Genomic DNA, 17,378 nt, shown 5'->3' with positions numbered 1-17,378 from the left:
GAAGTAAAATTACTAAAGATGGACGAAGCCATCTTTATATCAGGAGTGATATAAAATGCCGAATAGCACAAGCTAAACGAGCCTTCAGTAAGAAATATAATTTGTTTACTGCAAAAATTAATTTAAATGTCAGGAAAAGATTTTTGAAAGTGTATGTTTGGAGTGTCGCTTTATATGGAAGTGAAACTTGGACAATCGGAGTATCTGAGAAGAAAAGATTAGAAGCTTTTGAAATGTGGTGCTATAGGAGAATGTTAAAAATCAGATGGGTGGATAAAGTGACAAATGAAGAGGTATTGCGGCAAACAGATGAAGAAAGAAGCATTTGGAAAAATATAGTTAAAAGAAGAGATAGACTTATAGGCCACATACTAAGGCATACTGGAATAGTCGCTTTAATATTGGAAGGACAGGTAGAAGGGAAAAATTGTGTAGGCAGGCCACGTTTGGAGTATATAAAACAAATTGTTGGGGATGTAGGATGTAGAGGGTATACTGAAATGAAATGAAACGACTAGCACTAGATAGGGAATCTTGGAGAGCTGCATCAAACCAGCCAAATGACTGAAGACAAAAAAAAAAAAAAAAAATATCTGTACATGAACATTTGTTTTGTTAATACTAACAACACATTCTGTTATGAATTTAAGGTTCTTTTTTTTATTTACAAACGATAGCACATTCAGAAGGCTGTGTTTTTTGTTACTTTCTTGAATCACATTCACCTTATCTGAGAGAAGTGTTTTGGTTATGTTATTGTGTAGTAATGTTGTGTTATTCCATGTGTACTAAGTGCTTTGTATTGTAATGGCTACATCTTTTATTCGTGATGATGAAATAATTCTGTATCTCACTTATCCTGAATCAGACACTGATGATTCAGGGAAAATTAGTGGTAATGACAGTATTATATTAGATTAATGATAATGACAGTCTGATACTGATGAAAACAAAATTGCTGTACCAGTGATTCAGTTGATTGATTCAGTGATTGTTGTGTGATCCAGTGCTTCACCACAACCTGGACCTGGCAAAACTGTAAGGCCTACAAAACGTCGCAAAAGAGAAAAAGATAATGATGAATATATCTGACAAAATGATAGAAACTTTCAACCCAGATTACACACTGTTAGTGACTGTGATTCTGGTATAAATCCTAACCTTCAAATTTCAGAGGTGCTCCCGAACTAACTATTTTTTTCTAATTTTTGATAAGACGTCAATAGACTTTATAATCGATGATGATAATAAATATTCTAAATATTTTGTGGACAATAATATTAATACTTCAAAGAAAGTAAAAAAAAAATATGGAAAAATATAACAGTAATGAAATGTTTATTTTTTTAGGCCTTTACTCTCCAATGCTGCACATAAAAAAAAAACTACTAGTCAACCAATAAAATGTCAGAACCCCCTGTTTTTTGTTATAACCAGAGACCGGTTTTTCAAGTTTTTGAGAACACTGCATTTCAGTGATTCATGTAATGCTCCAAATAAAATAAGATTTGTCACAAAAATTAAAATTTTAAATCAAAAACTAACATTTCTGTTCTCCACTTTCAGGAAATTATGTATTGATGAGTCCTTGATGTTATGGATGGGGAAATTAATTTTCAAACAGTATATCCCCTCTCAAAAAGAAGCCATTTTGGAGTTAAAATAATTACGCTTTGAGATGTGGAAACTGAGTACGTGCTAGATTTTATACACTGCAGCAGAAACAGAAATTGTAAATGTCGCATGACTTAGTATTTCTGGGTCTGTAATCTCAAGTTTGTTGGCTCCATATTTGAATAAGGTCAATAATTTATTTTGTGGTACACAAGCCCTAAACTTATCAGTTTTTACATGACAATAAAACTGGGGCTTGAGGTATAGTTAGATAAGACAGAAGAGGATTCCTCAAAAACTTTCCAAAAGAAATGTCAAAAGGTGAACGTGAGAAGAGAAACATCAACACTTACTAGCAGTAAAATTTGTTGATAAAAAACCTGTTCATATGCTTTCTTCTATCCACAAACACAAACTAAAAGATTCAGATAAAATAAGCTTACAGACAATTTTACAAAAAAAAAAAAAAAAAAAAAAAAAACACAGCAACTACGAAGAACAGTACAAAAATGGGTTCAGTTGACAACTCAGAAAAGCAGATTAGTTCACTAGTATGCTAAAAACAAAATGGTGTATGAAATTATTTATGCATCTCCTTGATATTGTAATGCTGAATTCATATCACCTCTACCAGGCAGACAGGCAATAATCCTCAATGTTGGACTTCAGGCTGGCAACACTCCAATTATTTGAAAAATTCACAGAACCTAAAAGTAGTCCAAGAGGAGGCTGCCCAACTTGATTAAGAGAATCCTCTTCTCCTTATGCAATGGCATTTTCCTGAACCTATCCTTCAAACAGCAGGTAAAGGTTCCAGGAGTCAACATCAGTGTCGTGTATACAAACACTAAAAAGAGAGTATAGAAAAGGAAGGACACTTGATTCATGTGTAAATAGTATGATGTCGGCCATGTGTTCATCTGTATTTCAGGATTATCACACCCTCCTGCACTTTTAGAAACTAATCGTAAACAGATTTGTAAATAGTGAACAGTTAGTGTACAAATAGAATATTGTGTATTTAAAATAAGGTAAGCTAATTTTTTTTATTGGAAATTATACTTGAACTTTACATGGATGGTGTTTTGTTATTAGAATGTGGTATATTGCCCCCCCCCCGCCCTGGTGGAGGGTTATTTTGACTACATTTTCTAGTTGGTAAAAATTTTTAGTAAGCCTATATATAATTTTATCCTCATAACAAAGAAAGAAAAAAGGTAACAATAAGCTTATCTATAAAAAATAATTTTACTTATCAGTGCAACATTTATTTATAATTAAGGAATCCACCCCCTTTGGTTATTTGTGACTTTTTGTACAATTACTGAATTACTATGCAAGCCTAAGTAAAAAAAAAAGTCAAAATCAGTTGCTGTTAGAGCATATAACATGTTTTAAAAAATAAAGTATTTTTAATGGGAAAAATAAAAAAAACTCAGATTCAGTCTGAACTGTGCTCAGACACAGTTCACTCTTGAAAACCTAGAGATTAAAAGGTTAATATATATATATATTTATATATATGTGTGTGTGTGTGTGTGTGTGTGTGTATAAAGGGCATTTCATAATGTTCTTCAGAGTTTCGAAAATTCATTAACAAAAAACTATTTCACTCATAAGAATAAAACAAGTACTGTACAAAAGAGTACTTCAAATAGTTTTTTCCACATATACTAGGCAGTTAGTAAACCAATTGCTCGCTAGGCGTCGACAGTAGAGAAAATGGTTGCCACGGGAAGCGAGAAGTCGTTTTGTGTGTTAGAATTTCACTTGTCAAAGTCAGTAATTTCTGTGTAACGTGTGTTTCGGTTGAAATTTCATAAGGAGCCACCAAGTGACAATTCAATTCGTGCATGGTATAAACAATTCAGTGAAATGGTTGCTTGTGAAAGCAAAAATCAACTGGTCATCCATCAACCTCAGAAGTCAATGTCGAATGTGTGCGTGCAAGTTTCATTCTCAGCCTGTCAAAATCAACTGCGGCTGCAGGCAGAGAATTAGATATTCTGAAAACAAAAGTGTGGAGAGTTCTCCGTAAACATTTATTACGCAAACCGTATTTAATCCAGCGTCTTTCTGATGGAGATAAAACACGTAGGCTCGATTTTTGTTTACAGTTACAGAAAAAGATGTTGTTAGATGAAGTTTTTGTAAACAAGGTAATTTTCAGCAATGAAGCTACTTTCCATATTAGCAGCAAAGTAAACCGTCATAACATGCAAGTTTGGGGAACTGAAAACCCACACACTTATGTGGAACACATTTGGGATTCTTCAAAAGTAAACGTTTTTGTGCAATCTCTCGTGAGGCAGTTTTTTTTTATGGAAATGACAGTAACTGGCATGATATAACCAGATATATTACAATTATGGCTTATGTCTCAGCTACTCAACGACTTCATTTTCCACCAAGATGGTTGTCCTGCCCATTTTCATAACGAGGTTCGACAGTACCTTAAACATAACATTACCTCAGCGCTGGATAATAGATGCATCTGAAGACCAACACCAGACCTCATGCTATGTGATTTCTTTCTCTGGGGTTACGTGAAAGATAAGGTGTTTATCCCACCAATGCCACACGATATCGCTGAGCTAAAGGATCGCATAATCAATGCAATCAACTCAATCAACTGCAATCGAAAATGACATATTGGAACGAGTTTGGCAAAAGCTAGACTTTCGTGTTGATGTGTGCCGTGTCACCAGAGGAGCACATATTGAACATTTATAGATTTTAACAAAAACTGTTTGAGTCCCTGCATCACTTCATACAACTTTCATTTAGGTAAGTGAAATACTTTTTTGTACTGAATTTTTGTAACTCCTAAGAACATTATGAAACACCCTATATATAGGGTATATATATATATATATATATATATATACACCCTTTATATATATATATTATTTTTCTTGTTTAAATATAAGTTTTATTGCACAAAACAACCCAGAAAGTATAACCAGTTTGTTAAAGAATATATAAAAATACTCTTTTTAACCAAAAAAGTGAGTTTAATCATATAATATAAATTCACTTAAATTTCTCTAATAGAATGAAATATTTAATAATGTCTAGTCACTCACAGATACATTTTGGCACTTCAGTAACCCACTAAGTTCAGAAGTCAAATGACTTTTAAAACTTTTAGCTTAATCAAATTTGTTCAAATTGAAAAATTATATATATTTTTCTACTAAAATTTCCTTCTCTGTAACATAATGGTGTTTTTTTTAAGAAATCAAATCAGCAAAGTAAATTTTTTTTTAAATATATAGTTATTCTTTTATATAGAAAAAAATGCAACGGTTGACTGTCAACTAAATACATTATTAATTCTTAAGTTACTTAGAACATCTTTCTGAATTTTCTGCTGATTTCTACTTTTCTGAAAGAGAGATCTAACTTTATTCCTATCATTACATCAATTTTTTTTTTTTGTAGTGATAAATGTAATGTATTTTTCCAACTGGTTTCAATTTACGTAACTCTTTTACAAACTCTAAATTACTGTCACAACTTTGACAGTATGGATATTTTATCAAATATTCTAGTTAATAATAAGTATTTTTGTTAGCATTATTTAATGTTTTAGGCTGAAGATGATCATATCTTCAAAGTGCTGTTAAGGTTTATCTTCAAACTTTATCTACTATGTTACGGTAGCCTTTTTTAATATTAACAGATTAATTATAAAAAGATTTAAAAACCTACGAGATGTGTTCAAAAAGTAACAAGAATTGTGAAATTTTGCAAGTTGTGTTAGTCCAAATCTTGGGACTTTTTCGTTGTTGTATTGGTAAACATACCTGAAAAGTACTATACATTTTTAGCCATATTGGATATTTAGTCTGCTGTCAGCTGTCGAAGGATAACACAAGTTTTGGTATAATTGGTGATTTTTTATTTGTATAAATATTGGATCAGAGAATTTGTATTAAATTTTGCTACAAGAATGGAATAAAGTGATTTCGGATATTTTGGGTATGAAACATGTGACAGTAAAATTTATTCCAAAATTGTTAAATTTTGTACAAAAACAGCGGCGAATAGAAGTTGCTCAGGAGTCACTAAATGAAGTCAGCAACAATGTAGAACTACTGAAACATGTCATAACAGTTGATGAAACATGGGTTTATGGATATGATGTCAAAATTAAGGCTCAATCGTCCAAGTAGAGGCATTCTGGATCACAAAGACCAAAAAAAGCTCGACAAGTACGGTCAAATGTGAAGGTTATGCTCACTGTGTTCTTCTATTTTAACGGCATAGTACATCATGAGTTCCTGCCACAGGGTCAAACGATCAATAAGGAGTATTACCTACAAGTTCAATGCCATTTGCATAAAGAAATTTGAAAAAATGCACAGATTTGAGCGAAACAATTCATGGCTTGTTAGTCAATTTTTAGACAAAAGCAATACTGTAATGATACCCCAGCCACCATATTTGCCTGACATGGACCCATGTAACTTTTTTCTATTCCCAAAAACAAAGAGAACCTTATAGGGCCGTTGTTTTACAAGCACAGATGAAATTAAAAGTGAATCAATGAAAGGACTAAGATCACTATTCCAAAGATCAAGTTCCAAAAGTGTATTGGGGATTGGAAAAAGCACTGGCATAAGTGTATAATATCTAATGGGGAGTATTTTGAAGGGAATAACATTAATGTAGACAAATAAATAAAATTCTTTCCAAAAAATAAATATTCTCGTTTTTTAACACACCTTGTACTGCATACAAGAAAATGTACTAACACAGTTTCCAATTAAAATAATTTTTGTGAATTAGATAAAAATCTACATGAAGAATACATGCACATTTATATAAAATGAATGTACTTTGTATTCTGAATAAATTTTATATTTTCTAGCAGCAATTTTTAGCAACTTGATTTAATAATTTTTTTGCTATTTATTACAAACTATTAAAAATTCTATTAGATGTGACTATTTAATTTTTTTTCTCTACAAGCTGTCTAAATTATCACAAAATCTGTACCAGTTATGTCAAACTTAGTAAGTCTAACAATAATTATTTATTACATACTAAAAGAAAATACATACATTTTCCCAAGTAAAGGTTTTATTAGATGTCCTTTTCCCCTCCATAGTGTATGTCTTTCCACTTCCAGTCTGTCCATATGCAAATACTGTACAGTTAAATCCAGATAACACCTCACTAATCACGTGTTCCATAACTGCTTTGTATACTTCAATCTTAAATAAAAGTGAACACAAATGTCAATAATAAACAAATACAAATAAATTCAATAAAAAATTCATTACAGTATGACATTAAGTGAAAGAGAAAACCTTTATTGCAAATGACAAAAAATTATTTACAGATTTCACTAAATAATCTTACAAGTTACTTCTAAGGATATTTTTATTAACAAGAAAAAAATAACTTATTGATTTTCGTGCATCATGCAGATAAGGTACTGAGAACAATGCTGATCTGACAAGTAAAAAAAAAAAAAAATTATCATTTCTCTATTAAATTATTCAGCAGGCTTTAATAAAAATTACAAGTTCAAATCTTTAAAAAGCTACAATAACTATTTTAAGATTTTTTTAATAAGATGTGTGTAAAATTAATAATAAGAATCTAATAAACTACCCATAAATGAACAAATACAATCAAACAGTTGAAGATTTCATCACTACCAGTACATTCCACAATAAAAAAGACAATATTAAATCATCAACAACAATAATAATGAATACCTGTTTACACTGTGGACCAAAAACTTTATCGAACACAAGTGATTTTTCAAGTTTTCCTTCTCCATCAGCAATTTTAACTTCTTTACCATTAATGCAATTAACGATTGTAAATGATTTCTGTTGCTTCTCTGTATCATTAATAGGTCTAAAAAAAAAAAATCATTACTAACAACAAAATTAACAGTTAATATAAATAGATGACTTAAACAAAGCCAGTTACATACTGAGTGCATCAAAATATTGATATATATTCACATTATTTATACTACATAATAATTTATTCAAGAATAAATAATAATTTATAAAAAATTTAAATAAATTTATTCAAGGATTATAATACCTCTGTCATGTAGTACATACTCAACTTTTCTTCAGTTAAGTTCAGTCATCTCATACTCTTCCCTTTACACAGCTATCCGGTTGTTTCAAACTGATTATGCAATCAACATATGTTACTGTCACTTGGAGAATCACAATTAAACTTTTAAACTAAGAGGATCACAATTAAACTTTCTATGGAGTACACACTCATTTGTAACTAAGATTCACATTTAGCAAACTGCATTGTTATTCTGTTATTCTGAACACTGAAAGCTTTCTGTTCAGAAGTCGCCATTTTTGCTAGTGGAACTATCAAGGAGAAAGGTAAGGTATCAAACTACAATCAAGTGGCACAATGAAAACTGTCTTTCTTTGATTCTAGTATTTAGTCACACTGTATATCTCATTCATAAGATATAATAAATTAAAACCCTGATATTCTTTTTTGCTCCCTCTATGAATCATGAGACCTTTCCAATAGTGTGGGGGCTTGAGTGCTCAAATGATACAGAGTAGCTGGACTGAAGGTGCAACTATATCGAAGAGGTATCTATTGAAAGCCAGACTAAGGAATGATTCCTGAAAGAGGGCAGCAGCTCTTTCAGTAGTTGTTAAGGACGTAAGTCAGGAGGACTTAAACAGCCACATCAACATCACTGAATCTTCTGAGTACTACGCAGCTGAAAGTAATGGAAAACTACAGCTGCTTTTTTTCCAAGAAAATGTAACTTTGCATTTCATAACAAAGATGGAGATGTCTTCCTTGGTAAAATATTCCAGAAGTAAACTAGTCCCCTGTTCAGATCTCCGGGTGGGGACTATTAAGGAAGGGATCACCAGAAAAAATAAAAAAATAACATTTTATGAGTCGAAGCGTGAAATATTAGAAGTCTAAAAAAAAGGTTGGTAGGTTAGAAAATTTAAAGAGGGAAATGGATAGATTAAATGTAGATCTAGTAGGAATTAGCGAGGTTCGGTAGGTAGAGGAAAATGACTTTTGGTCGGGTGATTTTAGAATTAACTCAGGTTCAAATTAACTCAGGCAGGCAAGAGTAGGTTTCGTAATGAAAAAGAAGATAGGGAAAAGAGTAGATGTATTTCAATATGCATAGCAGTAGAATCATTATGTAATGATTCTATTGTCTAACGTAATGTCTTATGTAATGTTCATCAACGTCTATATACCTACTAGTGCCCATGATGATGATGAAGTAGTGTGTATATGAAGAAATTGACAAAGCAATTAAAGACATAAAAGAGGATGAAAATATAATAGTTGGAGATTGGAATGCAAGCATCGGAAAAGACAAGGAAGGAAATATTGTGGGTGAATACAGGCTGGGCAAAAGGAATGAAAGATGGAACAGATTTACTGAGTTTTGCACAAAGTATAATTTAATAATTGCAAACACCCAATTTAAAAATCATAATAGAAAAACGTTAGAAACTGGTGTTATAGAGGAAGAAGAGGAGGTTGAAGAGGATGAAAAGGACGATACAATTCTGAAATCTGAATTTAAGGGAGCATTAAAAGATCTGAATGGCAGAAAGGCTCCTGGGGTAAGCGGGATACCTGCAGAATTACTGCACAGTGCAGGTAAGCAAGTGATAGATAGACAGATAGATAGATAGATAGAACTGGTGTGTAATACTTACAAAAAAAGGGGAAGTTCTGTCAGACTTCAAACTGTTATTGTCATGATACCAAAGAATTCTGAAGCAGATAAATATGAAAAATGCAGAACATTTAGCTTAACTACTTGTGCATTAAAAATCTAACTAGAATTCTGTACAGAAGAATTGAGAGGAGAGTGGAGAAAGTGTAAAGAGAAGACCAATTTGGTTTCAGGGAAACTATAGGGATAACGGAAGCAATTTTAGCACTCAGATTAATAGAAGGAAGATTTAAGAAAAACAAATCAACATACTTGGCATTTATAGACTTAGAAAAGGCATTTGATAACATAAGACTGAAATAAAATGTTCAGCATTTTAAAAAATGTAGGGTTCAAGTACAGAGATATAAGAACAAAGGCTAACATTTAAAGTTACCAAACTGCAACAGTAATAATTGATGAACATAAGAAAGAAGCCGTAATAAAAAAGGGAGTCTGACAAGGATGTTCCCTATCTACGTTACTTTTTAATCTTTACATATTATCTTCCACATATTAAGGCATCCTGGAATAGTCGCTTTAATATTGGAGGGACAAGTAGAAGGGAAAAACTGTGCAGTCACGCAACGTTTGGAATATGTAAAACAAATTGTTAGGGATGTAGGATGTAGGGGGTATACCAAAATGAAACGACTAGCACTAGATAGGAAATCTTGGACAGCTGCATTAAACCAGTCAAATGACTGAAGACAAAAAAAAATTATTTTTTGTACACACAGTATATCACATTATGAAGGTTATGACAAGGAAAGTGCAGAGAATAGAAAGGAAAATAGAAAAGGTGGAAGATCAGTTTCCCACACTCCCCTTTCTACAAAAAAAGGAAGAGAAAATGGACATAAAATGAAGTTGAGTGTCTGAGGGTGCTGACAAGGCTAGTATTTATAAAGTGAACATGAAGTGAAAACCTTGCTGATGAAGGTTTTGAAAAACACTAGTAAAGACTAAAAGGTTAGAAGATTAATAAAGGAAATGAATATAAGATAAACAGTAGCAATTAAGAATATGAAATTAGGAAACAGAAGAAATGGCTCTCTGGAAAAAGAGGGAAGTACTGAGTAATACAAAAGGGAATGAGTAATACAAAAATATTGTATTCACAAACCCTTTTCATCATATCGTATATATGTAACACACATGGATTTTAAGATCCCTTTAGTTTTCATAACAGAATTGAATTTTATTCACTACATCCATTTTTATCTGCTAGAAGGTTTTATTGAACCATTCATTCTACTGTAAATTCATTTTCCCCTCCCTCCGCATACAATTGTGGTAACACATTGCTAATTGGCTGATTAGACATGCCTAGAAATCATTTTTACTTATTTCTCTTGCTATGCGTATGGAAGTAACAGCTAGTTCACATCAATTTATCAGATCTTTCAAGAATCAGAAGTATACCCAGTGTTCACACTATTATTTGATAATATTCACAATCATTTTTTTTTCAAGTTCTTTCTAAATAATAAAGAAATTAAGCAACAAAATGACCATGCAACACTGAAGAAAGCAGAACAAAAATTATAACAATTCAGAATGAAGAGCATCATTTAAGTTTGGAAAAGACTTTATTATAATGAAGATAATTTTTCCCCATAATGAGCATTTGTTATATATAGTAATTTAAAATGTATTTGAAAAAATAGAACAAAAGATGTTAATCTACATATACCTACAATATAAATATAAAAAAAAAAGAAAAACATTCTACATATTCAACAAATGAAATCAATAAAATGAAATCCTTAAATGTCAGCGTTAATTCATAGACGATGCGCTAACAAGGTCAAAAGGATCCATCAAGAGAGCAGTAATGGCATGAGAAAAGCTAGATGACCCATGAAAAATGAATTAATTTATTTTGGGGTTGGGATAAAGAAAATATATATTAGTATTTATTATAATCAATTAATTAAAATGTAAAAATAATAATTAGGATTCACTAGAATCCAATATTTACTTTTGAACTAAAAAATTTTGAACATTTACTCTAATTTTAAAATATTTAATTACGAAAGGATTAATCAGTGTAAAGGAAAAACAACTAATAGAAAAAATCCAGTAAGGAGAACAGGTTCATTATACAATGATCTCCTACTTATCTACAATATTGCAACACCATAATTATACTGATGAATAAGATTTCAATGTCATATTCAGAAACATAACTCAATTTGATCAAATTTTTAAAACACAAATAACATAAATAGTCAAAATGAATAGTACATGACTACATCCAGCAGATCTTTCTGCAGCTTGTTATATCACCCAAACCATAAAGTATTTTACTTAGGCCACAAAACTCAATTAAAAACCCTCCCTTCAAAATAGAAAGCAACCATTTACGAAACTAACAGATAAGAAGAAATAAGTAACTATTATAATTATGGAATTATTAATTTAACATTTTTTTAAAAATGGTATTTTTTCCAGTCATTCCCACTGATATCTATAAAGATATTAAAAAATATGTTTGAACGAGCATTGGTGGTACCTACTTTAGTTGGAAAACTTACCTTGCTCTTACAAATACTTGAATATGTTCCTTATTTTTATCCATTTTCACTACTGGATCTGAAAAAAATATTAATTCAAAATTTAAAAAAAAATCTTACAAAAAAAATTTACGGCAATAAAGAACTAAAACAAAAATTTACCTCCCACTGACAGAACTAGAAGCAAAAAACTTTTGTACAATTCAATTCAGAGTTCATCAGAGAAACGGAGATACAGAGGCTGTGCTTGATCAAGCACAGTTGTCAGATTGCCACATTGTTGATGTATACTGCTCATACATTTCCTCCTTTCCTCAAGTAGTTGATAGTAAATAAATTATTAGGTATTGAAAATTAAAACCATATGGAACAAAAAATTTACACAATGAAAAGAACATTTTCAAATGAATTAAAAGGTAGACTGCAGAATAAACATTTTGGTGTAGCTTGTTAAAGATAAAAAAGAAAAGTGATAAAATTAAAAAATATTGACATAGTACGATATTCATAATTAATTCTTAATATAAATAAAGCATGTATACATTAGTAAACTATAGGCTTTTAAATTAACAATCATTTGACAGTTCCTTGGAGAACTATTAGGGTGATAAAGTTAAAGGAAAAATTTGTTTAATATATCTTTAGAAAACTTGAAATATAAATCACAAAAGGTGTGTTTAAAAAGCTACTAGAATAACTCGCTAATGCTAGCTACTATGAAGTGTTATGAAATAAGTTTAAAAAAATCAGGTATAAAATAGAAATGCTTGTTTTTGTTTGTCATTAATAGTTTTGCACAGAAATTGCAATAAAAAAATTGTTCCTTTAGATTCCTTCCAGAGATGCACTCTGTCAAGTACAAAGTATCTCAAAAACTGAAATTACATTTGTTATTAAGTAGCAAGTAAAATAAAATTAACAATGTAGTTAAAGACTAAATTTTAAATATTCACTTGAATATTTAAATGTACCCCAGGAACTTTAAATTAATTAATGTAGTTTAAACGTTCTTTCAATATACTCGCTAGGTAAAAAAAAAATACCTGCAGAAGGTAGTAAAACTGCAAATTACCTCTACGTAGCATTAACTGGCCGGCATCATAACAAAAAATACATTTAAACTTTTACAGCTTTAACAGTTTTGTATAACTTGGTTCACATTCAAATTGAAACCTTATATAAACCAAAATCACCGGTTACAAACAAAACTAAGTTTTATTTGTTTAGAATAGAATTTAAAAAAAAAACTATTTAAACGAAACACAGAATTCTTACTTATACATAAACGTTTCGTTTCGGTTTAAAACAGAAATGCAGAATCCATTTATTTAAAAAAACCGTTGGAGATTCAAAAACTCAGGCAAAAAAAGAACGTAAACAAAAAATTATACACTAACGAAATTCAAAATAAGCTCACCTTAAATTCAAACTTTGATATTGTTTTCGAGTTATTTTTAAAATGAGGTATATTTTGTTTTCTTCGTGGTAGATTTAAGTTTCTAAGTATTTAAATTTGTTTAAAATTTATTTAAAACTAGCTTAAAATAGACTTCTTGTTAATTAACCAGTACAGTCTTGAAATAAAACATTAAAATATAACGAACAAACTAAGTGTAGCCAACCTCACAATCTCAACTGACTTATTAATATGGATATACAATGCAATATTCATCATTGCTTTACTTCCAACATTTTAAAATGAAAAAAAATTAATTAAGGAAATTGCTGTAAGTAGAATTACATAAATTAAAATTTGTCATTTCTCTTTACGTACAGAAAAATAATCATCTGACAAAAATAATTTGTTAAAATAAGCATTATAATTAAATTGATCTTGTAAATTTGTTTTTTTAAACTAATGTAACTGAAACATATTGTAAAAAAAATAACAGTACGTCTACATATTGTAATCACGTTGTAGAGTACGTAATAATCCTAATCAATTTGGCTATGGTCCTTTAAATATGGCTATGAAGTGAAGTAAATGTATGGATACTCGGTTAGTTGTTTTTTTTTATTTTAAAACTTACATCCGTAAATCATATTACAAATTTTAGTTCGAACAATCAATTTTAAATACATTTAAAAAAACTATCACCAGTTGTTAAGCAGTGCTTGAACTTAAAACTAGTTTAATTGCTGGCTTCGTCAAAGTAGTGAAATTTTCACTGCTCCAGTGAAAGGTTAATCATATGGTTAACTTTGAAAAACTAGAATTAAATAAATAAGAATGAGGCAAGAAGTGTAGGATCCAATTTATTTTTTAAACCAATCAATAATGGAATAGATTGTCCAGAACTGTTAGTTGGTGTAAATTTCTGAGTTTTGACCCTTATCTGCATGGTTATTTAATAGTAATAATTTATTTTGTAGTCCAGTCGATAGAATGATGAAAAACACAAATCCCTTTCTCAAACAATTGATTTAACCATAATACAATTATAATGACTATCTAAAAATATAATTAATTATGGAGATGTGAATATAAATGTATTTGTATATAAGGATTATAATTTTTTTTTAATAGTTTTTTACTTAGTGTCGTAGTCATTATTAATTAGGCTTTTTTATGATTATATTTTACTTATTTTTAATATCACCATTACAGCAATTATAATTAGTTGTTTGGTAATTCACTGTAAAAGGATAACTTGCATATAAGAAAACTTTCCTTCTTAGCCAACGTACTTGTCTTTCCCAATCTTCTCTAGTGGGATTATTTTTAAGAGAACATTTATTACACTAATCTTGGATTGCTGCAGGTTAAACAAAACAACTTAATTGAAGGTGAAACATTCTGAATCAACATACTGAATTAGATATCTGGAACTATGCAGTGTCAAATAGATTTGCATGTAAAAAAATGAACAATTCTCTTTCTCAAACAATTTATTTAACCACTTTTAAATTAATGAACTATTCTTCTTGTAGTTCATTATTCTGTTGGAAGTTGAAAATTACTATATAGCATTCTCACCTTTAATAAGGTGAGAATGTTACATAATAACAGGTGCAGTTCTAAACAATCAGTTTGAATTTAAGTCATAATTCTTTCAGAATATGTACCCAAAAAGGCCTTTTTGATCCGCACTTTTCATCCTTCTAATCATGCCTTTCATTATAAGCCTAAGCAATGAATAATTTCCTTCTCATAATATGATCTACATTTTAAAATTTATTTTTTTAATCATCCTGCATTTCTTTTCTATATATCCTGCACTTCCTCATTATAAATAAATATTTTTTTGACTATACTTTTTCCTATAGTACATCTCAAAAACCTCAATTTTTTTTTCATGTGTGTTTGAAGATCCATGCCTCCAAATCATGAAATAAAAATAAAGCCTGATTCTAAGATTTAAGTTAACGTCTCAGCAATATAGTAATACTGAAACTTGAATCATTATTTCAACTCTTTCTTTGATCTCTTTGTGTTTGATATATCTCTTTCTTTGATCACTATTGTTGATATTTTATGATGATATTATAAATACAAAATCACGGAGAAATGGGAGGAACAACCTGCAGAAAATTGGCAGGCATTTCGAGGTACTAACTAAATATAACTATGCTCGCTAACCTCTTACGTATTAACGTCACCGCGGCTACAGCTTTATTTAAAAACAAAGTAGTCAATCGGATTTCGGTGGATTAACATTAATTGGATTTTGATACTATAACATTAAGGATATATTATTAATAAGTTGTATATATTATACATATTTAATGTTAATTATAAGAGATTAGGGAGCGAAGCGACCGTAGGTTATATTTAGTTATTTTGATATATGTACGATTTGTCAGTACACGAAGTCAACATAACCTAAACAGCAACTGTAGCTGCGGTGGCGTTAATACGTAAGTACCCATTTCGATTTAAAATTATTCAAATAGCCAGAGAGCAGATTTCCCTTCAAAAAAAACCTGAACATCCGTGGTGAAATCAAGAATGTTAAATAGCCCTAAAAAACAGAAAGAAAACATTTGAAGACTACAATGCAAATAAAACAGAGGAAACTCTAAAGAAATTCCAAAAAAACCGAAGGCAAACAAACAAAATTATAAGACAAATCGAAAGGAAATACGTCAATGACCAGTTACATGCAATAGAATCAAATTTTAGAAATTACAACAGACGACTTTTATAAGACATTTGCTTCACGAATCAAAGGATACACCCCACAGAATCTCTGCTTCAAGAGACAAAATGATAAACTGGCTCTCACGAACAAAGAAAATTGTCGGGAACTCGCAGAATATTTTGAGAAACTGTTAAACTGCCCCAAACCAAAAGAAAGAGTTCTGAGAGTCACAGAGAAAGATTCCCTTGCCCCAACTCAAGATGAAATTTTATCCCATATTCGAAAACTAAAAAACTATAAGGCCCCAGGAAAAGATTGATTAACAGCCGAACTTCTGAAGAATTTAGGACCCAATTCTCTGAAGGAAAATCACAAAAATTATTCAAGACATCTGCCAACAGAAAAGATCCCTGAAGACTGGAAAACTGCTTTAATTCACCCATTATATAAGAAGGGCGATAGGACAGACATAAACAACTACAGAGGAATCTCCCTTTTACCTTTTTTGAAAAGATTTAGAACATGCCGGAATTACGCTGAAGGGGATCACATACAGAAATAAGATAGATAAATGGGAAGTTAAACCATAATCGCCTAAACAACATCGTCCAAAATGGTCTGAAGAATGAAAGAATTTTGGAGGGAAAAGAAAAATGCCAAGCGAAAAAAATATGAATCATGAATGCTTAACGTCTTCCATTGGGAAGTACTCAACTTATAATAATAATAATAATAAATTATAAAATCTTGAAATGATGCTATTTTAATTTATAAACTGGCTCTCAATATGTATATTAAGAGAGTTATTTGTTAGAGCAATAAAAGTTCTGATTTTTTTTCAATCATTATCATGTTAAAGTTTACTCTGAGAGCATGATTATTACTTTGAGTATTTAACTTTTTGATCAACTAACTGTAAATTGTTTAAATTATCTGCTACTAGAAGTTTGTAAATTATTATTATGTTTATTATTTATACACATATAAATAGACACATTTATAGTTAGTCTAATAATTTCCAACACTAATACATTCTGACTGACCCATGGCTTCACTTAATGAATTAAGTAGGACTGATCAAAAATACACCTTAATAAGCACTATGACAGATTTTATTTCTTTCCTTAATTCAGTTTCAACTTAGTGGTAATTAAATTAATTAAACCAGATCTTTTAAAACAGAAATTCTCAATCTTTTTGGGCTTGTGCTTCCTTTGCATTCTCGAATTATGCCTTGCCCTGCCTAGACCTAATGAAGTGAAGTAAGAAAATGCTTCTGTGCTATTAGGCTTAATAAATCTAATTCAAAGAATATTTTATGTTTTTATTATTACAGATATAAAAAAAAATACTAATACTTGTTTTGTTGAGAGGACATTTTAATTCAGTAAAAGTACTTAAAAGGATTACTGTCCAATTAAAGTTAAAATTTAATTCTGTATTATTTGATTTTAT

The 17,378-nt window shown here is 30.3% G+C and overlaps 1 protein-coding gene across 1 annotated transcript in view; it reads right to left on the bottom strand.

Moving 5' to 3' along the window:
- Positions 1 to 13,396, bottom strand: part of LOC142319619 (kinesin-like protein KIF11) — a 91,119-nt gene extending 77,723 nt beyond the window's left edge. The window contains exons 1-4 of the mRNA XM_075357108.1: positions 13,259 to 13,396; positions 11,863 to 11,920; positions 7,347 to 7,491; positions 6,684 to 6,836 (exon numbers count right to left, since the gene is read on the bottom strand). Coding sequence (XP_075213223.1) covers positions 6,684 to 6,836; positions 7,347 to 7,491; positions 11,863 to 11,906 — 342 coding nt within the window. The 5' untranslated portion in view covers positions 11,907 to 11,920; positions 13,259 to 13,396. The remainder of the gene's footprint in view (positions 1 to 6,683; positions 6,837 to 7,346; positions 7,492 to 11,862; positions 11,921 to 13,258) is intronic.
- Between the last annotated feature and the right edge of the window lie 3,982 nt (positions 13,397 to 17,378).

The sequence above is a fragment of the Lycorma delicatula genome, chromosome 1, assembly GCF_047948215.1.
Source record: "Lycorma delicatula isolate Av1 chromosome 1, ASM4794821v1, whole genome shotgun sequence".
NCBI classification, from domain to species: domain Eukaryota; kingdom Metazoa; phylum Arthropoda; class Insecta; order Hemiptera; family Fulgoridae; genus Lycorma; species Lycorma delicatula.
Note: the sequence above shows the minus strand (reverse complement) of the source record. Positions and strands in the feature narration are given on the sequence as shown.